We start from the raw sequence: 27065 nt of genomic DNA on the forward strand, positions 1-27065 counted from the left end.
ATCATTCATTTCTATAGAGTAGTGGATCTGTGACTGTAACAATCATTTCTATAGTGTAGTGGATCTGTGACTGTAAACAATCATTCATTTCTATAGTGTAGTGGATCTGTGACTGTAACAATCATTTCTATAGTGTAGTGGATCTGTGACTGTAACAATCATTTCTATAGTGTAGTGGATCTGTGACTGTAAACAATCATTCATTTCTATAGTGTAGTAGATCTGTGACTGTAACAATCATTTCTATAGTGTAGTGGATCTGTGACTGTAGGGCTCATTCATTTCTATAGTGTAGTGGATCTGTGACTTGTAAACAATCATTCATTCCTATAGTACAGTGGATCTGTGACTGTAGGGATCATTCATTTCTATAGTGTAGTGGATCTGTGACTTGTAAACAATCATTCATTCCTATAGCACAGAGAGAGAACAGAAATGGAGCGCACAGAGAGGAGAGAAACAGAAGTGACTCACGTTGTCGGAGGGACTCATCCAGTAGGCGATGTTGCGCACCATGAAGGGCCAGTCGGTGGGCGTGGAGCTGAACTTGTGCTCCAGCTCCGTGTCCTGACGTGACGTGAACATCTTCACCTGCAGCTCCCACAGCTTGGCCCAGAACGACACCTTCGTCGGCTCCAGGGGAAGTAAGTCCTCTGCCCCCACGTCCGCCATGCTCTCCCCTTCCTTGCCTTTCTCTGCCAACAGTGCCGTTGCTGTTACATAATTTCTCTACAATCTGCGTGGTTATCGTTACATAATTTCTCTGTAAGTACTGTTACATATAATTTTTTCTGTAAACAGTGCGCTTGTTGTTTGATAATTTCACTGCAAAGACAAAGACAAAAATAAAAGACGTACTCTTGCTGTATCGATGCTCCTCCACGTTCCAGACAGTGTCTCTGTGGCCGATGGAACGGTCCGCCGTCACCTCCAGCTGGTGGAACCCCCACTCTGGTAGCTGCTTGCCTGTGATCTGTTCACACACACACACACACATCCACACACACACATACACACACTCATCCACACACACACATACATCCATGCACACACACTCACACATACACATCCATGCACACACTCACACACATGTCCACACACACACACACATGTTTATGCATTTTGTTGTTGTTGCTTTTCATCTGCTTGTTTCTTCTCTCCCTCTCTCTCTCTCTCCTATATTAAAAAAAGAAAAAAAAATCACTGATGGCTTGATGTAAAAAAGCAACTGTTGCTTATTCAATTAACCACCATGAAATAAAATCTTGACTTGACTTGACACACATCCACACACATGCACATCCATGCACACACACTCACTCACATCCACACACACACACTCATCCACACTCATCCAAACACACACATATCCACACACACATACTCATACACACACACACACACACGATTGTTTAATATCACTGATAGTGAAAAGATGCTAAACTTAAAAATGAACGAACGAACACATCCACACATTCAAGATCTGATTAACCAATGGCCCCTTATGAGGCATGGAGGATTTCAGAAAACAAGGTGATCAAGAAGACAACAGGGATTATCATAACATTTTCTTTAATGGAGGTAAAATAAGGAATAACATTCTTTCTTCTGCACAAAAGTATCCTAAACAACACTGCAGGTCACAATGAATTTAATATATCTTCATTTGCTAGCAGAAAATAAGTTATACAATGTAAAAAAAAAACAAAAAACCAAGACCCCCCCCCGCCCCCACCCCTGAATTTGGACATACATATTTTTTTTCTGAGTATCAGGTAAAAATGGACACTCTATAATAAAATGAAATCCATCACCAACAGTATTCATATCATATTTTTGACAACTATGGTATTCTCTTTGATTTCAATTTAACTGTTCTGTATCAATCGGTAGACAGTGATTATTGCATTCAAATTCGGTTAACAAAATAATGTTTGTAGTTAGTAATTGAGCAATATCTTTTTCTCTCTTAAATTCCTTTTCTTAGTGCTTAAAAAACATGTATTTTGAACTTAAATGATTCCATCCATACCCTTTTCAAAAACTTATCTTGAAAGCAGTAATAGAATAGTGACATTAATCTTTATTTATTCATAAACGAACACGCATTCACACACACACACACACACACATTCATACACACATGTTCATAGACATGCATTCACTCAAACACATTTACACACACATCCACACACACACACACGCACACTCAAATCCACACATTCACACACACATTTACACACACACACACATTCATTTACACACAAATCTACATACACACACACACACATGATATCCACACACACATGCACTAATAGACACGCATTTACACAGACACACAGACAGACAGATAGACAGACAGACACTGACCCTGAGTGCTGTGGAAGTGTTGAGGTGGACCAGCCTCACCTGGCTCTGAATGGTCTGCCATCTGTCCCCCTCTGACTGGCGGTTCACAATGTCCTGCCACACACACACACACACACCTGTCCTGTTACACACACACCTGTCACCCCAGCCCCCAACACACACACACCTGTCCTGTTACACACACACCTGTCACCCCAGCCCCCAACACACACACACCTGTCCTGTTACTCACACACACACACACACATCTGTCCTGTCACACACATCACTCAGATGACAAACACATATTCGTCACTTGACATGCACACACACTACTCACTTGACAAGAACACATGCACTACTAACTTGACATGAACACACATTTGACAAGAACACACATTCCTCAGTTGACAAGAACACACACACTACTGACTTGACAAGAACACACATTTGACAAGAACACACATTCTTCACTTGACAAGAACACACACACTACTCAGTTGACAAGGACACACATTTGACACGAACACACACTCAGCACTTGACAAGAACACACATTCCTCACTTGACATGATCAGACATTTGAAATGAACACACATGAATCACTTGACAAGAACACACATTAATCACTCGACAAGAACAAACATTCGTCATTTAACAAGAAAACACACTACTCAGATGACAAGGGCACAAATCTGACATTAAAACACTCTACCCACTTGATAAGAAAACACACTACTCAGTTGACAAGGGCATGAATTTGACATTAACTCTCTCCATACGAACGGCGAAAGAGATGACGTTATTCTGAAGAGGTGAATGTTGACAAAGAATACCACAGTTCTGACGACGGAAGCTAAAGGTTGGGTCATTCAGACACCCACTGGACATCCGAGGGGTCTGTGTAGAGGAGAAGAGAGGACTGGCCGTACTGAGTGAGTTAAAACACTCTACCCACTTGATAAGAAATTCACTACTCAGCTGACAAGGGCACGAATTTGACATTAACTCTCTCCATATGAATGGCGAAAAAGACGAAGTTAACAGCGTTTCATCCCAATTACCATCATCAAAATATTGCAAGCGGAACGCTCTTATACTGAAGAGGTGAATGTTGACAAAGAATACCACAGTTCTGATGACGGACGCTAAAGGTTGGGTCATTCAGACACCCGCTGGACATCCGAGGGGTCTATGTAGAGGAGAAGAGAGGACTGGCCGTTCTGAGTGAGTTAAAGCACTCTACCCACTTGATAAGAAAACACACTACTTAGTTGACAAGGGCACGAATCTGACATTAAAACACTCTACCCACTTGACAGAGACACACACGTGACATGAACACACAACAGTTTCAGTTTCAGTTTCAGTAGCTCAAGGAGGCGTCACTGCGTTCGGACAAATCCATATACGCTACACCACATCTGTCAAGCAGATGCCTGACCAGCAGCGTAACCCACCGCACTTAGTCAGGCCTTGAGAAAAAAAAGAAAAAAAAAAGATAAGCTTACATAAATAAATAGATAAATAAATAATAATCGTGATATTAAAAAAGGTAGTAGTAATGAAAATAATAAAATAATAATAATAATAATAATAATAACAATAAATAAATAATTAAATAAATAAGACAACAATGATGATAATAAGCAAATAAATGTAAAACATGAAGACACACATTCACACATACACCCACACATGCATAACAGATATGCACCAAACATGCAGTTTCATAGATATGAAAGCACAGTCAAATACATATAAATGTACATGAGCTCCAACACACACACACACACACACACACCACACATTACCCTGCACCTCCTCTACCCCCCTCCTCCACACACTCATTTCTAGTCTATGTATCGCAGCTTCCACGGCACACACACACACACACACACACAAACACGCACACACACACACACAGATGAACACAGACACAACAGCAACGCAGTGAAGCGACCGGCATGACTGACCACTCTCCACAGGTTCTGTGTGGGCATGGACACATTGTAGTCGATGTAACACGACACCTCCTGGTTCTGTGGGGTCACCGGTGCTGCCACGTCATGGCTGCAGCACAAACAACGTAGACAGTTCATAGTCAGTGTCATTTAACACAGCAAACATTCCAATGAATGTCTTTTAACACAGCAAACAAACATTCCAATCACTGTCATTTAACACAGCAAAAAAACCCATTCCAAACAGTGCCATTTCACACAGCAAACATTCCAATGAATGTCTTTTAACACAGCAAACAAACATTCCAATCACTGTCATTTAACACAGCAAAAAAAAACAACAAAACAAAACATTCAAAACAGTGCCATTTCACACAGCAAACATTACAATGAATGTCTTTTAACACAGCAAACACAGTCCAATCACTGTCATTTAACACAGCAAAAAACCCCATTCCAAACAGTGCCATTTAACACAGCAAACATTCCAATGAATGTCTTTTAACACAGCAAACAAACAGTCCAATCACTGTCATTTAACACAGCAAAAAAACCCATTCCAAACAGTGCCATTTCACACAGCAAACATTCCAATCAGTGTTATTTAACACAGCAAACATTCCAATCAATGTTATATTACACAGCAAACAAACAACAAACACTCTAATCAATGTTATTCATCCACTCTGATGGGGAACCAAACAAATTCGCAGGCAGAAAAAGAAAGGTGGCGCTACATCACAGTGAGGTGCTCTCCCCGAGGGGAGCGGCCTGAGTTTCACACCGAGAAAACAGCTGTGACAAAAACGGACAACAAATACAGACGCATAAAAAAAGAAGAAGAAAAAAAAAGTGGTGTTGCACTGAAGCGATGCGCTCTCCCTGCTGAAAGCCCGATACAACATGATATGATACAATACAGTATTTCTTCTTCTTCTTCTTCTGCATTCCCCAGGTCAATACAATATGAACTGATATGATACAATATGATACAATGCACCCCACAATACAACATGACATGACAATAAAACACAACACAATACAACATAGTACAAAATACAATACAAAACAATACAGTACAACAGAATAAAATACAACAGAATACAGTACAATACCATACAACACAATACAAAATACAGTACAATACAATGTAATATCATACAAAACAAAACAACACAACACAGCAAACAACACAATGCCATACAATACAACATGATACCAAACAACAAAACACAAAACAACACAACACAATATCATACAATACAACACAGTACAACACAATACCATACAAAACAGCACGGCACAGCACAGCACAGCACAGCACGGAATCATGGGTACACTGACCTGTTCAGGGCACGACCGGTGATGCCATGCACCAGCTGTACGATACAACACAGCACAGCACAGCACAGCACAGCACAGCAAAGAACAGCACAGCACAGCAAAGAACAGCACAGCACAGCACAGCACAACAAAGAAACGAACCATGTGCACACTGACCTGTTGAGGGCATGACTGGCGATGCCACCCAACAGCTGTACGATGCAATACAGTACAACACAGCACAGCACAGCACAGCACAGCACAGCACTGCACAGTAGAGCACAGAGCCATGTGCTGACTGACCTGTTCAGGGCATGACTGGTGATGCCATGCAACAGCTGTATGATACAATACAGCACAGCACAGCACAGAACCATGTGCTGACTGACCTGTTGAGGGCACAACTGGCAATGCCACGCAACAGCTGTATGATACAACACAACACAGCACAGCACAGCATAGCAAAGAACAGCGCAGCGCAGCACAGCACAGCACAGTGCAGTGCAGCACAGCACAGCACAGAACCATGTGCTCACTGACCTGTTGAGGGCACAACTGGTGATGCCACGCAACAGCTGTACGATACAACACAACACAGCACAGCACAGCACAGCAGAGAACCGAACCACGTGCTCACTGACCTGTTGAGGGCACGACTGGTGATACCATGTACCAGCTGTACGATGTCTCCGTGCTGAACTGGGACCGGCGGTTCATCCACCACCAGACTGTTCCTGTGACACACACACACACACACACAATGATAGACACACACACACACACACACACACACACATACACAATGATAGACACACCCACACACACACACACACATAATGATAGACACACACACACACACACATACAGATGTAGTTGGTGACTTTTCTTCCAATATTTCATTAGCCACTGAAAAGATTTTGAATGATTATTCATTGCTTAGAATGTTTTCGGAAATTTTAAACCCCAGTCCAGTTGGTATCCTCCTTTGATGTGTTATAATTTATGTTGTTATTTATATTTACATTGTTGTAGGTTAATACTTGTTGATATGCATATACATATTCTCCTTCCCATGACATCTCATTCAATACACACCACAATCTCTTTAAACCTTTTCTTATAACATACTTTTCCTCTGATACATAACATGAATACTTTTTACACTAATATTCACATGCATTCCCTTTCCTTTATCCACTTCTTTACTTCTTTCCGTCTAAAAACACTTATAGTGAATAGACGTTAAACTGAAGATAAAACACACACACACACACACACACACACACAGAGAGAGAGAGAGAGAGAGAGAGAGAGAGATTCAGAATATGAACTTAGCACATGATTATTGATTGTTTCGATATGAGCAGTGGCAACTGCTTGCACACACACACACACACACACACACACACACAAACTGATCTCACTTCTTCAGTCTTCAGCACTCATGGGGTTAACAAACATAGACTGCTGGGTCTCATCCCTGAAGAACTCGGCATCACTGATGTTGATAAATAAAAAGATGAGCCAATCAGTACTAAATTGATTCATAAATTATTGACATCAGATTTGTGCAATTAAATGTTGTTGTTTTTTCACCTGTTAATCTTTCGTGAAAGACAATTACTCTCAAACTAGGCGTACGATTGCACTGGCTCTTATTGCTGCAGCCTTGGGGCTGTTGGGTACCACCCCAAAACTGACTGACATTAACTCACTCAGTACGGCCAGTCCTCTCTTCTCCTCTACACAGACCCCTCGGATGTCCAGTGGGTGTCTGAATGACCCAACCTTTAGCTTCCGTCGTCAGAATTGTGGTAGTCTTTGTCAACATTCACGTCTTCAGTATAAGAGCCTTCCGCTTGCAATATTTTGATGATGGTAATTGGGGTGAAACGCTGTTAACGTCGTCTCTTCCGCCGTTCGTATGGAGAGAGTTAAGCCCTCTTGAGTGGGAGAGAAGGGATGTAACTTGGGCAAGACACTCTCCACTATAATCAAATTCTAGCCCAGATAGTCAGGGCAGCAGTTACCTCCACTGTTGTTCTGATGGTCATAGCTGGACACAATTATCATACACCGGTTACAGACGTACTATGGTCGGGGTTAATAGGACACCACCTGGCTCTTACCTGTGTGTGAGTGCTTGACATACCATGTTGGGGTTAACAACGGGCAACAGAATTCTACCTTTTACCTGGCTCTCAGCTGTGTGAGTGCTTGACGTACCAAGTTGGGGGTTTAACGACACGACACACCTGGCTCTCATCTGTGTGAGTGCTTGACAATACACGTTGTGGATTAATGACATGACACACCTGGCTCTCACCTGTACAGCTGCTTGACGTACCATGTTGGGGGTTTAATGACACGACACACCTGGCTCTCACCTGTACAGGTACTTGACGTACCATGTTGGGGTTAACAACACAACACACATGGCTATCACCTGTACAGCTGCTTGACGTACCATGTTGGAGGTTTAACGACACGACACACCTGGCTCTCACCTGTGTAAGTGCTTGACAATCCACGTCGTGGATTAACAACATGACACACCTGCCTCTCACCTGTACAGGTACTTGACATACCATGTTGGGGGTTGACGACACGACACACCTGGCTCTCACCTGTACAGCTGCTTGACGTACCATGTTGGGGGTTGATGACATGACACACCTGGCTCTCACCTGTACAGGTACTTGACGTACCATGTTGGGGTTAACAACACAACACACCTGGCTCTCACCTGTACAGGTACTTGACGTACCATGTTGGGGGTTAACAACACAACACACCTGGCTCTCACCTGTACAGGTACTTGACGTACCATGTTGGGGGTTGACGACATGACACACCTGGCTCTCACCTGTGTGCGTGCTCGACGTACCATGTTGGGGTTAACAACACAACACACCTGGAACTCAGCTGTGTGCGTGCTTGACGTACCATGTTGGGGTTAACAACACGACACACCTGGAACTCACCTGTGTGCGTGCTTGACGTACCATGTTGGGGTTAACAACACGACACACCTGGCTCTCACCTGTACAGGTACTTGATGTACCATGTTGGGGGTTAACAACACAACACACCTGGCTCTCACCTGTGTGGGTGCTTGACATACCATGTTGGGGTTAACAACACAACACACCTGGCTATCACCTGTACAGGTACTTGACATACCATGTTGGGGTTAACAACACAACACACCTGGCTATCACCTGTGTGGGTACTTGACGTACCATGTTGGGGGTTTAACGACACGACACACCTGGCTCTCACCTGTACAAGTACTTGACGTACCATGTTGGGGGTTGACGACACGACACACCTGGCTCTCACCTGTGTGGGTGCTTGACGTACCATGTTGGGGGTTGATGACACGACACACCTGGCTCTCACCTGTACAGGTACTTGATGTACCATGTTGGGGGTTGACGACACGACACACCTGGCTCTCACCTGTGTGGGTACTTGATGTACCATGTTGGGGGTTGATGACACGACACACCTGGCTCTCACCTGTACAGGTACTTGACGTACCATGTTGGGGGTTGACGACACGACACACCTGGCTCTCACCTGTGTGGGTGCTTGACGTACCATGTTGGGGGTTAACAACACAACACACCTGGCTCTCACCTGTACAGGTACTTGACGTACCATGTTGGGGGTTTAACAACACGACACACCTGGCTCTCACCTGTACAGGTACTTGACGTACCATGTTGGGGGTTTAACAACACGACACACCTGGCTCTCACCTGTACAGGTACTTGACGTACCATGTTGGGGGTTTAACGACACAACACACCTGGCTCTCACCTGTACAGGTGCTTGACGTACCATGTTGGGGTTAACAACACGACACACCTGGCTCTCACCTGTGTACAGATGCTTGACATACCAAGAGGAGTGATGGCCTAGATGTGGAGTGATGGCCTAGAGGTAACGCGTCCGCCTAGGAAGCGAGAGAATCTGAGCGTGCTGGTTCGAATCATGGCTCAGCCGCCGATATTTTCTCCCCCTCCACTAGACCTTGAGTGGTGGTCTGGACGCTAGTCATTCGGATGAGACGATAAACCAAGGTCCCGTGTGCAGCATGCACTTAGCGCACGTAAAAGAACCCATGGCAACAAAAGGGTTGTTCCTGGCAAAATTCTGTAGAAAATCCACTGCGATAGGAAAAACAAACAAAACTGCACGCAGGAAAAAAATACAAAAAAAATGGGTGGCGCTGTAGTGTAGCGACGCGCTCTCCCTGGGGAGAACAGCCCGAATTTCACACTGAGAAATCTGTTGTGATAAAAAGAAATACAAATACAAGTTGGGGTTAACAACACAACACACCTGGCCCTCACCTGTGCAGGTACTTAACTTATCAAGTTGTGGTTAACAAAACGACACACCTGGCCCTCACCTGTGCGGGTGCTTGACGATCCACCAGTTGTTGACGTCCTTGAAGACGTAGCAGGTGACCTGCTGCTGGTGGGAGCTGCCCCTTCCGTCAGGGTAGCGCATGGGGTAGACGTGGGAGTGTGAGTGGAGCCAGCAGGGACCTCCCCCCACGTTGGTCGTGTGGCGCAGCGTGATCTGCGAGCCATACGCCACGTGCAGTGGCTGACCTCGGGTCAAGGCCGCCAGGCCACCCTGGGGTCGGAGTGCAGTACAGTCGTCATTGAGGAGAGGGAGGGACGGGGTGTGTGTGTGTGTGTGTGTGTGTGTGTGTAAAGACATGCACGCGCGGACACCACACGATACACACCATTATACGTACACCACAAACACACCACACTACACACACAACACACTACACCATACCACACCATATCACACACACACCACACATACACTAAACAACACACCACACCACACACACACCCCATACAGACACCACACACATCTACACAGATGCAGACACGCACACACAACATGGCACATGCACACATATGCACACCAATATACAAACATACAGACACGGACAGAAATCAACACACACAAACACACACTGAGACGTACCAAGTAACCAACAGATAAAAGACACAACTACAGACACCAGAAATCCACACTGAGAAAGAGACAGGTACAGACAAACACGCGACACACCAGACAGACAGACTGTACCTCAAGACAGGTACATATCAACACACAACACAACAGACAGACAGACATACGGACGGCCTGTACCTCCAGACTGGCCTGAAAGGCGCTGGTCATGACGTTGTCATGGGGACCAGCCCTGGTGAGGATGGACAGGTGAGTGTAGAAGACAGCCAGGTAGACGCCCACCGGCACCCCCACCAGCATCATCCCCCGCCCCAACAGCTGCTTCACCAGCCACACCTGTAGTGATACGGCACACAGCGTCTCTCAACACACCTCCACTGTTCTTCCCCCCCCCCCCCACTCCTCCTCCCAACAGCCAAGTGATTAAAGTGTTGGACTTTCAATCTGAGGGTCCACGGCTCAAAATCTCAGTAATGGCGTCTGGTGGGTAAAGGGTGGAGATTTTTCTGATCTCCCAGGTCAACATATGTGCAGACCTGCTTGTGCCTGAACCCGCTTCGTGTGGATACGGAAGCACAAGATCAGATCAAATAAGCACGTTAAAGATCCTGTAATCCATGTCAGTGTTCGGTGGGTTATGGAGACAAGAACATACCCAGCATACACCCCCCCCAAAACAGAATATGGCTGCCTACATGGTGGGGTATAAACAGTCATACACAAAAAAGACCACTCGTGTATATACAAGTGAACGTGGGGATTGCAGCCCATGAATAAAAAAGAAGGAGGAGGAGAAGAAGAAGGTGAAGGAGAAGAAGATGAAGGAGAAGAAGAAGAAAAGAAGAAGAAGAAGAAGAAGAAGAAGGAGGAGAAGGAGAAGAAGGAGAAGAAGAAGCAGAGAAGGAGAAGAAGAAGAAAGAGATGGATAAGAAGAAGGAGAAGAAGGAGAATAAGAAGCAGAAGAAGAAGCAAAAACAGAAGAAGAAGAAGAAGAAGAAGAAGAAGAAGGAGAATAAGAAGCAGAAGAAGAAGCAAAAACAGAAGAAGAAGAAGAAGAAGAAGAAGAAGAAGAAGAAGAAGAAGAAGCAGAAGAAGATTGATTGATTGATTGAATCTTTAATGGGTAAAGAATTAGGCACAGTAAAGGCCTTTTTACAATTCTGCCCATTTAACGACATAAAAAATAAAGAACGAACGACACAAAACATAAAAATAAAGAAATAAACTGAAATAAAATAAAATAATAAGAACGACGAATAAGAATAGGAAAGAACAGAAGAAGAAGCAAGAACAGAAGAAGAAGAAGAAGCAGAAGAAGAAGCAAAAACAGAAGAAGGAGAAGGAGAATAAGAAGAAGAATAAGAAGAAGGAGATGTAGGTGGGTGTCCCACAACACATCAGGACCAGCACTCACATCAGACAGGGAGGCATCGTCCAGCATGGCCCAGTAGTCTTTAGCCGCCAGGAACAGAATGATGAGGGCGGTGAACACCCCGGAGTACTTGATGCTGCACACCGAGGATTCAACAAACAACACTGCATTGTATTGTATAAGGATTCAACAAACAATATTGCACTGTACTGTATAAGGATTCAACAAACAACACTGCATTGTATTGTATAAGGATTCAACAAACAATATTGCACTGTACTGTATAAGGATTCAACAAACAACACTGCATTGTATTGTATAAGGATTCAACAAACAATATTGCACTGTACTGTATAAGGATTCAACAAACAACATTGCATTGTATTGCATAAGGATTCAACAAACAATATAAGGATTCAACAAACAATATTGCATTGCATCGTCTTGTATAAGGATTCAATAAACAATACTGCATTGTATTGTATAATGTATTGTATAAGGATTCACCAAACAATACTGCATTCTATTGTATTGTATAAGGATTCAACAAACAACACTGCATTGTATTGTATAAGGATTCAACAAACAACATTGCATTGTATTGTATAAGGATTCAACAAACAACATTGCATTGTATTGCATAAGGATTCAACAAACAATATTGTATTGTTATTGTATTGTATAAGGATTCAACAAACAATATTCCATTGTATTGTATAAGGATTCAACAAACAATATTGCATTGTATTGTATAAGGATTCAACAAACAATATTGCATCGAATTGTATAAGGATTCAACAGACAATACTGTATTGTATCGTATTGTATAAGGATTCAACAAACAATATTGTACTGTATTGTATAAGGATTCACCAAACAATATTGCTTTGCATTGTCTTGTATAAGGATTCAATAAACAATACTGCATTGTATTGTATAATGTATTGTATAAGGATTCACCAAACAATACAGCATTGTATTGTATTGTATTGTATAAGGATTCAATAAACAATACTGCATTGTATTGTATTGTATAAGGATTCACCAAACAATACAGCATTGTATTGTATTGTATAAGGATTCAACAAACAATATTGCACTGTACTGTATAAGGATTCAACAAACAAGATTGCACTGTATTGTATAAGGATTCACCAAACAATATTGCAGTGTACTGTATAAAGATTCACCAAACAATATTGCATTGTATCATATAAGGATTCAATAAACAATATTGCATTGTATTGTATTATATAAGGATTCACCAAAGAATACTGCATTGTACTGTATAAAAATTCAACAAACAAAACTGTATGGTATTGTATAAGGATTCAACAAACAATATTACACTGCATTATATTATTGTATCACTCTTTTATGTCACAACAGATTTCTGTGTGTGAAATTCGGGCTGCTCTCCTCCATGGAGAGCTTGTCGCTACACTGAGAGCGCCACCCTTTTTTTTCTTTTTTATTGTATTTTTTCCTGCATGCAATTTTATTCATTTTCCTATTGAAGTGGATTTTTCTACAGAATTTTACCAGAGACAACCCTTTTGTTGCCATGGGTTCTTTTAGGTGTGCTAAGCGCATGCTGCACACAGGACAGGACCCTGGTTTATCGTCTCATCTGAATGACTAACGTCCACACCTTCTTCTTCTTCTTCTGCGTTCACTGGTATGCACACGAGTGGGCTTTTACGTGTATGACCGTTCTTTACCCCGCCATGTAAGCAGCCATACTCCGTTTTCGGGGGTGTGCATGCTGGGTATGTTCTTGTTTCCATAACCCACCGAACGCTGACATGGATTACAGGATCTTTAACGTGCGTATTTGATCTTCTGCTTGCATATACACACGAAGGGTGTTCAGGCACTAGCAGGTCTGCACATATGCTGACCTGGGAGATCATAAAAATTTCCACCCTTTACCCACCAGGTGCCGCCACCGTGATTCGAACCCGGGACCCTCAGATTGACAGTTTAACGCTGTAACCACTCGGCTATTGCACCCGTCGTCCACACCATCACTCAAGGTCTAGTGGAAGGGGAGAAAATACTGGCGATTGTGGGATTCGAACCAGTGCGCTCAGATTCTCTCGCTTCCTAGGTGGATGTTTTTACCTCTAGGCCATCACTCCACTTTTTGTTTAATAAAAGAAAAAGAAAGAAGTAAATGAAAATGGTATTTATATATAGAAAGTTATATATGTACATATATGTATGTGTGTGTGTGTGTGTGTGTGTGTGTGTGTGAGAGAGAGAGAGAGAGAGAGAAAGAGAGAGAAAGAGCATTCACTTTTGCTTCTTCCTCCTTCTTTTCATTTCTATAATTTGTTTGTCTGTAACCGATTTTATATGCTTACTATCTTCAGTCAAAGCTATGAAGAAGAGTTCTTTCCCTTCACCATTCTTGGGCCAGACACCTGGATGGTTATAATCTGATTGGAAGGTATACCTGCCATTGCATGTAAGCTGCACAGCAGGTGTGATCAGTGTGCTGCAGTAGAGTGACCCTCTGAGACCCCCCAAGATTTCAAGCTTGTCAGAAGCCTTGTGTGTGTGTGTGTGTGTGTGTGTGTGTGTGTGTGTGTGTGTGTCTGTGTATGTGTGTGTAAACCCTTCCCTCTTCTGTTCATCCCTCCCACCCCCTGGTTTACCTGAGGGAACAGGTGAAACTGTTTACCTTTGGGTGAAAATAATTACTTGAGGGAACAGGTGAAACTGATTACATTACCTGAGGGATGGAACTGATTACATATAGGTGAAACCGATTACATCACTTGAGGGAACAGGTGAAACTGACTAATTAAGGTGAAACTGATTACGTTACCTGAGGGAACAGGTGAAACTGATTACCTCTAGGTGAAACTGGTTACACTAACTGAGGGAACGTGTGGAACTGATTACATTTAGGTGAGACTGATCACATCACTTGAGGGAACAGGTGAAACTGATTACCTAAGCGAACAGGTGAAACTGATTACCTTTAGGTAAAACTGATTACGTTACCTGAGAGAACAGGTGAAACTGATTACATGATGAAACTGGTGAAACTGATTACATTACCCCAGACAACAGGTGAAACTGATTACATGATGAAACTGGTGAAACTGATTACATTACCCAAGACAACAGGTGAAACTGATTACATGATGAAACTGGTGAAACTGATTACATTACCCCAGACAACAGGTGAAACTGATTACATGATGAAACTGGTGAAACTGATTACATTACCCAAGACAACAGGTGAAACTGATTACATTACCTGAGACAACAGGTGAAACTGATTACATTATCTGAGACAACAGGTGAAACTGATTACATTACCTGAGACAACATGTGAAACTGATTCCAGTCAGCGCCAACCAGAACCACCACTGCACAGACATGGTCCTGCAACACACATACACACACACACAAACGTACGTACACAAACACATACACATGCACGCACTCATGCATGTACACACACACATACACACACATACACCCCCCAAGAAACACACACACACACACACACACACACACACACAGAGTCAAACACATCTGAAGGACGGTGCTAAAGTTACAAGGTGTTCATAAAAACCTAAAGCTCACAATTCACAGCTGTCTCTTTCTCTATGCACACCCATTCAGCCTGTTTCGTGCCTGTGCACAGTTTCAGTTTCAGTTTCAGTAGCTCAAGGAAGCGTCACTGCGTTCGGACAAATCCATACACGCTACACCACATCTGCCAAGCAGATGCCTGACCAGCGGCGTAACCCAACACGCTTAGTCAGGCCTTGAAAAAAAAAGAAAAAACAAAGGTGAATAAATAACAGATAAGCGTACATAAATAAGTAAATAAATAAATAATAATTATAATATAAAAAAGGTAGTGATAATAATAATAATAATGTGCACAGAAACCATTAACTCACTCTACTCATGATTACTTCTCCTGTGGACCAATACACTATTCGGATTTCGTTTATTCTTGTTTGGTACGGTTGGCACTCTTAAATGAGCTGTTTATGGATTCCGGAAGCATGAAAACAAAGCTTCGATTAAACTGATTAAATCGACAATTCTTGACTGATTTTCACCGTTTTAGTGAACAAATTTTGCCTCCTAGTTTGAGAGTCATAGTCCTTCACAAAAGACTAAGCTGTAAATGGTTTCCCATTGACTGGAGAAACCATTAACTCACTCAGTACGGCCAGTCCTCTCTTCTCCTCTACACAGACCCCTCGGATGTCCAGTGGGTGTCTCAATGACCCAACCTTTAGCTTCCGTTGTCAGAATTGTGGTATTCTTTGTTAACATTCACCTCTTCAGTATGAGAGCCTTCCGCCTGCAATATTTTGATGGTGGTAATTGGGGTGAAACGCTGTTAATGTCTTCTTTCGCCGTTCGTATGGAGAGAGTTAATAATACAGCTCTCACTTTGCTGTTGGCCCAAATGTAAACTTATGTCAATTTGTGATATAAGCCGAGTGTGGGATAGAATGAGTTAATAACAGGCTCTGTTCTCATACTGCTTTGCAATACTGACATGCTACTTTTGTAACACTGCGTCTCTGTTCTCATACTGCTTTGCAATACTTCTTTGTTTCAGTGCGTCTCTGTTCTCATACTGCTTTGCAATACTTGTTTCAGTGTGTCTCTGTTCTCATACTGCTTTGCAATACTTCTTTGTTTCAGTGTGTCTCTGTTCTCATACTGCTTTGCAATACTTCTTTGTTTCAGTGCGTCTCTGTTTTCATACTGCTTTGCAATACTTCTTTGTTTCAGTGCGTCTCTGTTCTCATACTGCATTTTAATACTTCTTTGTTTCAGTGTGTCTCTGTTCTCATACTGCTTTGCAATACTTCTTTGTTTCAGTGTGTCTCTGTTCTCATACTGCTTTGCAATACTGCTTTGTTTCAGTGCGTCTCTGTTCTCATACTGCTTTGCAATACTTGTTTCAGTGTGTCTCTGTTCTCATGCTGCTTTGCAATACTTCTTTGTTTCAGTGCGTCTCTGTTCTCATACTGCTTTGCAATACTTCTTTGTTTCAGTGTGTCTCTGTTCTCATACTGCTTTGCAATACTTCTTTGTTTCAGTGTGTCTCTGTTCTCATACTGCTTTGCAATACTTCTTTGTTTCAGTGTGTCTCTGTTCTCATACTGCTTTGCAATACTTCTTTGTTTCAGTGTGTCTCTGTTCTCATACTGCTTTGCAATACTTCTTTGTTTCAGTACGTCTCTGTTCTCATACTGCTTTGAAATACTTCTTTGTTTCAGTGTGTCTCTGTTCTCATACTGCTATGAAATACTTAATAATAATAATAATAATAATGGTACTTGTATAGCGCTAAATCTTGTGCATAAACAAATCAAAGCGCTTTCGCACCAGTCATTCTCACGCAAGCATAACTCTAAAACTGAAAAAAACTAAAAAGACAAGGAAGAGGCAGGGAAGGGAGGCTACTTTGGGAAGAGGTGGGTTTTAAGGCCAGACTTGAAAGAGCTGAGTGTGGAGACTTGACGAAGCGAAAGAGGAAGTTCATTCCAATTGCAAGGTCCAGAGACAGAGAAAGAACGGTGGCCAACAGTCGAGAGTTTGAATCTGGGTATATGTAAGTGGAGTGGATCCGAAGCTGATCGTAGTGAGCGAGATGGAGTGTAGAGGTGAAGGCAGGCACTGTCACAGGCGTCTCTGTTCTCATACTGCTTTGAAATACTGCGTCTCTGGTTACAAACTGCTTTGCAATATCATTTTGTAACACTGCGTTTCTGTTCCCCCTACTGGGAGGAAGGGAGCAGATTGGTTAATACATCTATCTGCCAACACAGAGTCCATGAGGGACTGGGTTCAAATCCAGCTCTCGCTCTTTCTCCCAAGTTTGACTGGAAAATCAAACTGAGCATCCAGTTATTCGGATGAGACTATAAACCGAGGTTCCGTGTGCATCACGCACTTGGCGCACTGAAAAGGAACCCATGGCAGCAAAAGTGTTGTCCTCTGGCAAGACCCTGTATAATAAATCCCCTCTTAATCCGTGTGCAGCACGCACTTGGCGCACTGAAAAAAGAACCCATGGCAGCAAAAGTGTTGTCCTCTGGCAAGACCCTGCATAATAAATCCCCTCTTAATCCGTGTGCAGCACGCACTTGGCGCACTGAAAAAGAACCCATGGCAGCAAAAGTGTTGTCCTCTGGCAAGACCCTGTATAATAAATCCCCTCTTAATCCGTGTGCAGCACGCACTTGGCGCACTGAAAAAAGAACCCATGGCAGCAAAAGTGTTGTCCTCTGGCAAGACCCTGCATAATAAATCCCCTCTTAATCCGTGTGCAGCACGCACTTGGCGCAATGAAAAAGAACCCATGGCAGCAAAAGTGTTGTCCTCTGGCAAGACCCTGCATAATAAATCCCCTCTTAATCCGTGTGCAGCACACACTTGGCGCATTGAAAAAGAACCCATGGCAGCAAAAGTGTTGTCCTCTGGCAAGACCCTGTATAATAAATCCCCTCTTAATCCGTGTGCAGCACACACTTGGCACACTGAAAAAGAACCCATGGCAGCAAAAGAGTTGTCCTCGGGCAAGACCCTGTATAATAAATCCCCTCTTAATCCGTGTGCAGCACACACTTGGCGCACTGAAAAAGAACCCATGGCAGCAAAAGTGTTGTCCTCTGGCAAGATCCTGCATAATAAATCCCCTCTGAAAGGCTCCTTCAAATTCCCTGGATCGAGTACAGGACCAATGAACATGTACAGAGCAGAATTGAGAACCTTGCTGGACCTCAGGAACCTCTCCTTTCAACTGTGAAGAGACGCAAGCTGATATGGTTTGGACACAACACTCGACACACCAGCTTGTCCAAAACAATCATGCAAGGCACCATCGAGGGCAGGAGAAGAAGAGGAAGACAGCGGAAGAACTGGCATGAGAACATCAAACAATGGACCGGACTCCACACACGTGAGCTGCTGCCAGCGGCTGCCGACAGAGACAGATGGAGAAGGGAGGTTGCGTCTGCGGTCCTCAGGCTTCCCCCAACGACTACTTTGTAGTTATGGGCCTGAGGTTGAGGTTGAGAGGCTGAAAGGCTCACAAATATATATGCCTGCACTCAAGGCCTGACGAGACTGGGGGGCACTGACTGGGGGGCACTGACTGGGGGGCACTGACCGGTGGGGGAGGTTGCGGAACTTGAGGAAGGAGAGCAGCGCCAGGCAGGAGAAGAAGATGAGCATGGCCTCCATCAGCATGAAGCGTGACTGCACCAGCAGGGCGTTGTCTGCACACACACACAGGGACACACACTGAGGGTGATGTGATGTGATGTGTGTGTGTGTGTGTGTGTGTGTGTGTGTGTGTGTGTGTGTGAGGATGCTGCGTCATGGCACTCACTCTGCTGCATGCAGCTGTGCTTCTATGTTCTCTCTTACTCTTTAACTCTCTCTCTCATGCATGCACACACACACACAGACCAGACCAGAACAAACACACCCAGCAGACCAAAACAAACACACCCAGCAGATCAAAACAAACACACCCAGCAGATCAAAACAAACACACCCAGCAGACCAGGACAAACACAATCAGCAGACCAAAACAAACACACCCAGCAGTCCAAAACAAACACACCCTGCGGATCAAAACAAACACACCCAGCAGACCAGAACAAACACACCCAGCAGACCAGAACAAACACACGCAGCAGACCAGAACAAACACACCCAGCAGACCAGAACAAACACACGCAGCAGACCAGAACAAACACACCCAGCAGACCAGAACAAACACACCCAGCAGACCAGAACAAACACACGCAGCAGACCAGAACAAACACACCCAGCAGACCAGAACAAACACACCCAGCAGACCAGAACAAACACACCCAACAGACCAAAACACACACACCCAGTAGACCAAAACATACACAGCAGACCAGAACAAACACACACAGCAGACTAAAACAAACACACCCAGCAGACTTAAGCAAACACACCCAGCACCAGAACAAACAAACACAGTAGACCAGAACAAACACACGCAGCAGACCAGAACACACACACCCAGTAGACCAAAACATACACAGCAGACTAAAACAAACACACCCAGCACCAGAACAAACAAACACAGCAGACCAGAACAAACACACCCAGCAGACTAAAACAAACACACCCAGCAGACACCAAAACAAACATATCCAGCAGACCAGAACAAACACACCCAACAAACACACCCAGCAGAACAAAACAAACACACCCAGCATACGAAAACAAAACAAACACACCCAGCAGACACCAGAACAAAAAGCAGAACAACACCAACACCCACCCAGCAGAACGAAGCTGGCGGCCAGCAGTGCGGCCCATCGAGACAGGCGGAGCTCCACAGCGACCTGATACACCAGGGGCACCACCAGGCTGCCCAGCACCGCCGGCACGCTGCGCAGCGCCTCCACCGGCACCGAGGGAGGGAACTCCGCCCCGATACGCTCGAACTTCACCTCCCCTTCGAAGCCTGCGTAGCTGCCTGAAAGCACCCAAGTAGGTCAAGCTTTCAGAGAGAAACTGAAACTGAAAAATGTTTTAATGCCATTCCTTCTTCTTCTGCGTTCGTGGGCTGCAACTCCCACGTTCACTCGTATGCACATGAGTGGGCTTTTACGTGTATGACCGTTTTTACCCCGCCATGTAGGCAGCCATACTCCGTTTTTGGGGGTGTGCATGCTGGGTATGTTCTTGTTTCCATAACCCACCGAACGCTGACATGGATTACAGGATCTTTAATGTGCGTATTTGATCTTCTGCTTGCGTATACAGATGAAGGGGGTTCAGGCACTAGCAGGTCTGCACATATGTTGACCTGGGAGATCGGAAAAATCTCCACCCTTCACCCACCAGGCGCCGTCACCGTGATTCGAACCCGGGACCCTCAGATTGACAGTCCAACACATTAACAACTTGGCTATTGCGCCTGTCGTTTTAATGCCATTGACATTACAGTCCTATTGGCATGGGACATGTCAAAATAATCGTTTAACAACATAAAAACAAACCAAACAGCATGAATATATCAAAGTCGCAACAACAACCCTGCAAAGAAAATCACAAGGTCTGTTGAAAGACAATAAAAAAACAAAACTTATTTTGAAAACGGCTTTACCCACACTCGACAAACTCACGGCGTGCTCAACCGAAAAGAAAAGTATGAAAAAAGAAAAGTAAACCTACATATATTCAGTTAATTTGCACTTTCTCCGTGCATATTTGAAAACGATACAAATGTCGGCTTCTTTGAGGCGACCATCCAACCTAAATGATATGACAGTTAAAGCTTTAGTATGATTATTTTTTTTTAACTTTCGAGACTGCAATTCTTCTGTTGTGTAGCTTTCAGAGAGAGAGACAGAGTGTGTGTGTGTGTGTGTGTGTGTAAAACGGCCGCTGCTCATATCGATTTAAGATACAAACACGTGTTGAGTAAATCTTCGAAATCTCTCTCCTCTCTACAGTACAATCACCCCCAACTCATATTGAAATAAACGAGAATCATGTGCTCAGATCATCTCTACCTCCCTCCTTCTCTCTCTCTCACTCACTGTGTATGATGTTCTGACTTCTTCTTCTTCTGCGTTCACTCGTATGCACACGAGTGGGCTTTTACGTGTATGACTGTTTTTACCCCGCCATGTAGGCACCCATACTCCGTTTTCGGGGGTGTGCATGCTGGGTATGTTCTTGTTTCCATAACCCACCGAACGCTGACATGGATTACAGGATCTTTAACGTGCGTATTTGATCTTCTGCTTGCATATACACACGAAGGGGGTTCAGGCACTAGCAGGTCTGCACATATGTTGACCTGGGAGATCGTAAAAATCTCCACCCTTTACCCACCAGGCGCCGTCACCGTGATTCGAACCCGGGACCCTCAGATTGACAGTCCAACGCTTTAAGCACTCGGCTATTGCGCCCGTCATCTCAGACTTACTGATTTGCATTAATTTACGGAAAAATATCATTTCTGAATAACGTGAGTGTAATATTAAACAGAAAAATTGTTTACATAATTATTATGCCAGCATAAAATTATGCATCAAATTATTTTTGAAATAATGGAAAAGTTGTTTGCCTACACTTAATTCCTTTCATTTCTCTGTTTACAAATAAACACATACACATACATAAAGTATCAATCACCCTTGAAAAGTCAGGAACTGCTGTAAAGGATGTCCTGCTTACTGACTTTCCAAGAAATGATTTACAAAACACTTTAAAATTTTAAAAAATTATTTCTAAATATCAACTTAAACATGTAAACCATAATAAATATAGTTTGATTATCGCACAGAGACACAGACAAAGACACAGACTGAGACACACACAGACACACACAAACAGCCGCACACTGTGACGCAGACAAACACACACACACACACACACACAGCCACAAAGAGTGACACAGATACACACACTGACCCAAACACAGAGAGACAGACACACATGAAGCCACACACAGTGACACAGACACACAGAGACACATACACAGCCACACAGACATACACACAAACATACAGAGACACACACACACACATGCACACAGTACAAACAAACACAGAGAGTCACACATCGACACACAGACACAGAGCCATACACACACACACACAGAACAGAGACCCAGTGACAGAGGCAGACGAGGAGGAAGAAGGACCCCTAGGGGCCACACACTGACCTGCCAAAGCCAGCAGCATTTTGCCCAAAGGTGGGTGGATGTCGAAAAAGAACACCCTCTTCATGTACAGCGACACAAACTTGGCAAAGTGCAATTCGTCAAACCTGCAACACACAGTCAGCCATATGGCACAAACTTGGCAAAGTGCAACTTGTCAAACCTGAAATACATAGTGAACCAATACACCATACACACTTGTCAAAGTGCAGCTCATCAAACCTGCAAAAGACACTCAGCCAACATCTGACAAAAACTTGGCAAAATGCAACTTGTGAAACCTGCAACACACAGTCAAGCAACATATGACACAAACTTTACAAAGTGCAGCTTGTAAAACCTGCAATACAGTCACCCAACACACCATATATATTACGCAAGGTGAAGCTCGTCAAATCTGCCACACACAGTCGTCCAACACACAACACAAACTTTACAAGTGCAGCTCGTGAAACCTGCAACACACACTCAGCAAACATCTCACACAAACATGGCAAAATGCAACATGTCAAACCCGGCAGCAAAAGGCACAACAGCTGAGCAGTTAAAGTGCTGAACTTTCAATATGAGTGTCCCAAGTTTGAATCTCCGTCACGGCCCATGTGCAGTACAAACTTGGCCAACTGAAAAAGATCCCAAGGCAACATGAGTGTTGTACTCTGGTAAAATTCTGCAGAAGAAATCCACTCAATACATATGCACGCACTAGTCCTAAGCGCGTTGGGTTACGCTGCTGTTGAGCACGTGCAATGCAGATGTGGTGTAGCGTATATGGACCAGTTCTGAACCCAGTGACGCCTCCTTGGAAAAACTGAAACTTGAAACTGAAGCCACCACTGCACTCACACGACGGCTCGTGGGAGGCCCAGGTGCCAGGTGCGTGACACAAGGGAGACCACTGTCAGTGCCACCTGCATCATGTCCACCTCCACATGCACGCTGAAAGGTCGTGACGACATCCGTCTCCGTCCCGCCTCGCTGGTGTCGCTGTCGTTGCCGTCTGCTCCGGAAGACCCGGGGGTGATTTCTGAGGTGAGGGGTGGGAATGGAGCACCGTCTCCCTGCAGCCGTGGTGAGAGTCATGGTAAAAAGAGGGTTGTATGGGGGTGAGGGGAAGGGTGTGTGTGCGTGTGTGTGTGAGGTGGGGTGAGGGGGGCTGGGGGAAGGGGGGTGGCAGGGGGATGCGGTGGATGTGTGGGTGGGGGATGGGGTGAGTGTGTGTTTGTTGTGTGATGTGTGTGGGGGTGGTGGGTGGGGACTGGGGGGTGGGGGGTGGATGGGAATGATAGTGGTGTGTGAGTATAGGTGAGTGGGTAGATGGACAGTGTGCGCATGACAGAGAGAGAGAGAGAGGGAGGAAGAGAGAGAGAGAGAGAGACACGTGACGGACAGACAAATAGACAGAAGCACCTTTTAACATAAAAACACAATCGTCACACACACACTAACACCCCCCGCCTCCCCCCCCGCCCTACACACACAGAGACATGTGACAGACAGACAGACAGACAGAAGCACCTTTTAACAAAAAAGCACATTTGTCACACATACACACTAACACAGAGAGAGGGAGAGAGAGACACTGACAGTGACAGACAGAAGCACCTTTCAACACAAAAACACAGTCATCTCAGACATACACAAACAGTTTCAGTTTCAGTTTCAGTGGCTCAAGGAGGCGTCACTGCGTTCGGACAAATCCATATACGCCACACCACATCTGCCAAGCAGATGCCTGACCAGCAGCGTAACCCAACACGCTTAGTCAGGCCTTGAGGGGAAAAAAAAAGAAAAAAAAAGAAAAAAAGAAAAAAAAAGGTGAATAAATAATAGATAAACTTACACAAATAAATAAATAAATAACTAAATAAATAATAATTATAATGTAAAAAAAAAGAAAAAAAAAGGTGAATAAATAATAGATAAGCTTACACAAATAAATAAATAATAATTATCAAAAAAAAAAAAAAAAAAAAGGTAGTAGTAATAATAATAATAACAATAAAAAATAATAACAATAATAAATAAATAAATGAATAAGATAACAATGATGATAAATAAGCAAACAGATGTAAAACATGAAGACACACATTCACATATACACCCACACAAGCATAACAGATACACAGACACACACACACTAACACACACACCACACACAAACCTAATCTAAAGCTGCACTGTAACACACCCCTCATCAAGGGAAATATCATCAGACTTTATCGATGCCAATCATTCCACAGACGACTGCCAGGTTCCAACAATGCAGCTTTTCGGAAGCCGCTGCTCAAGTTATGTATTCTTTCCATTCTTTTTAACTCACTCAGTACGGCCAGTCCTCTCTTCTCCTCTACACAGACCCCTCGGATGTCCAGTGGGTGTCTGAATGACCCAACCTTTAGCTTCCGTCGTCAGAATTGTGGTATTCTTTGTCAACATTCACCTCTTCAATATAAGAGCCTTCCGCTTGCAATATTTTGATGATGGTAACTGGGGTGAAACGCTGTTAACGTCGTCTCTTTCGGCGTTCGTATGGAGAGAGTTAAGCCTGTGGTTGATAAGTAGAAACTAAGAGAAAGGGAAGTATAAAGATGATGATGATGATGATGATGATGATGGTAATGCAATAATGTAAATAAAACATGGATTGCAGAAGAAAAAGCAAAAGAAGAAGCAGAAGAAAGAAAAGGAGAAAAATGAGAATGACAGCAGAAAATAAAACAAGTTTGTTTGTTGTTTTTTTGAAGAGGAAAAAAAAAAGAAGATAGAGAATAATAATAATAATAATAATAATAAGAAGAAGAAGAAGAAGAAGAAGAAGTAGAAAAAGAAGAAGACGACGACGATGACGACGAAGAAGAAGAAGATGACGATGACGACGAAGAAGAAGAATGATATGAAGAAGAAGATGAAAGAAAAAGAACAGTTTTGTAAGCAGATAATCACTACTTGAATTACAACAACAACAATGATAATATCAGTAATAAGAATAACAACAACAATAACAACAGTAACGGGATCTGAAAATACTTATAATCTGAACAAAAGCTTTTCCATCCCAGACGAATGATGTAAAAAAAACAACAACAAAAAACAAAAACACACACATATATATATATATTTTTTTTTTTTTTTTTTTTTTTCATTTATATCTATTTTTCTTTCTTATGCAAAGTTTAGCAGACATTAAAAAAAAAAAAAAAAAAAAAAAAAAAAGAGAGAAATAATAATAAGAAAAAAATCACTGTAAAAGATGACAGCAAAGACACTTAAAAAAAAAAAAAAAAAAAAAAAATCTTCATCCTCGTGATCATTGTCATCGACCTTCAGAAACCTCTCTCGTCACGCTTTTATCATCTTCATTGTCATCCCTCCACCCCTCCTTCCCCCACCCCCCTCCAACAACAGAAATGGCAAGAAGATGTCTTAAAATCCATATATGTACGTAAAATGGTACAGCGAGACTTATTCCACCAGAGCAGAGGGGGTTCTTGCCTCATCCACATCAGGCACGAGAAAGTGAAGTCGTTAACGACAATCAATTAGAGACATACTGCGCTTTCAACTGAAACGGAAATTACATTATGAGGGAGCTTTCATAAACCATAGCCTTGTCAGAAGAGTGATTATGGATTGTAAAGTAGGTTTATTTGAAGAAAAAAAACAAAACAAAAAAAAACCCCACATTATTTTTAGTTGTCAAGAGTTTGTGCGAATGTGTGTTAGTTCATTTCTTTCTGTTTTTAAAATATATTAAAAAATTTTTCTTTTATTTTATTATATTTTCTTCAGTCTTTTTGGAGAAAGAAATATTAAGGGGCTTGTGTGTGAATATGTGTCTGTGTGTGAATGTGTGGGGGGTGGTGGTGGGGAGGGGGGGGGCCAGTGAAGAGGAAGGAGAATGGGGTGATTTGGTGTGTGTGTGTGTGTGTGTGTGTGTGTGTGTGTGTGTGTGTGTGTGTCCATGTGTATATCTCTGTGTGAGTGGAGGGGGAATTTTGTTCAATATCCCATCACACATATCGGTGATTGAAGACATTTTGTTAAAGTATTTATGAATACATTTGAGTATTATCGGTTAGAAGGGGTGGGAGATGTGAATGAATGGAGGGTTGGGGGAAACTGGGCAAATGAGGGTGAAATGTGTGTGTGTGTGTGTGTGTGTGTGTGTGTGTGTGTGTGTGTGTGTGTGTTCATGTGCATCTGTGTGTCTCTGTATACATGGCATGTGAAATGGAGCAAGAGAGATTGAACACACAAGTAATTATGTGTGCATGCATGGGTCTATAAGCATGCTTGTTTCTGCCTCAAAATATTAGATATTGTGCAAAAG

The 27065-nt window shown here is 43.2% G+C and overlaps 1 protein-coding gene across 1 annotated transcript in view; it reads right to left on the reverse strand.

Annotated features, from left to right (window-relative positions):
- The window catches only part of LOC143275968 (protein O-mannosyl-transferase 1-like), a 58722-nt gene that overhangs the window by 9733 nt on the left and 21924 nt on the right, over window positions 1-27065 (reverse strand). The window contains exons 3-15 of the mRNA XM_076580328.1: window positions 23579-23793; window positions 22736-22839; window positions 20336-20533; window positions 19181-19289; window positions 15349-15414; window positions 12058-12151; window positions 10824-10979; window positions 10057-10286; window positions 6278-6370; window positions 4326-4422; window positions 2371-2463; window positions 859-973; window positions 475-695 (exon numbers count right to left, since the gene is read on the reverse strand). Of these exons, the coding sequence (XP_076436443.1) occupies window positions 475-695; window positions 859-973; window positions 2371-2463; window positions 4326-4422; window positions 6278-6370; window positions 10057-10286; window positions 10824-10979; window positions 12058-12151; window positions 15349-15414; window positions 19181-19289; window positions 20336-20533; window positions 22736-22839; window positions 23579-23793 (1791 nt within the window). The remainder of the gene's footprint in view (window positions 1-474; window positions 696-858; window positions 974-2370; window positions 2464-4325; window positions 4423-6277; window positions 6371-10056; window positions 10287-10823; window positions 10980-12057; window positions 12152-15348; window positions 15415-19180; window positions 19290-20335; window positions 20534-22735; window positions 22840-23578; window positions 23794-27065) is intronic.

Source organism: Babylonia areolata, chromosome 31 (assembly GCF_041734735.1).
Source record: "Babylonia areolata isolate BAREFJ2019XMU chromosome 31, ASM4173473v1, whole genome shotgun sequence".
Classification (NCBI taxonomy): Eukaryota; Metazoa; Mollusca; class Gastropoda; order Neogastropoda; family Buccinidae; genus Babylonia; species Babylonia areolata.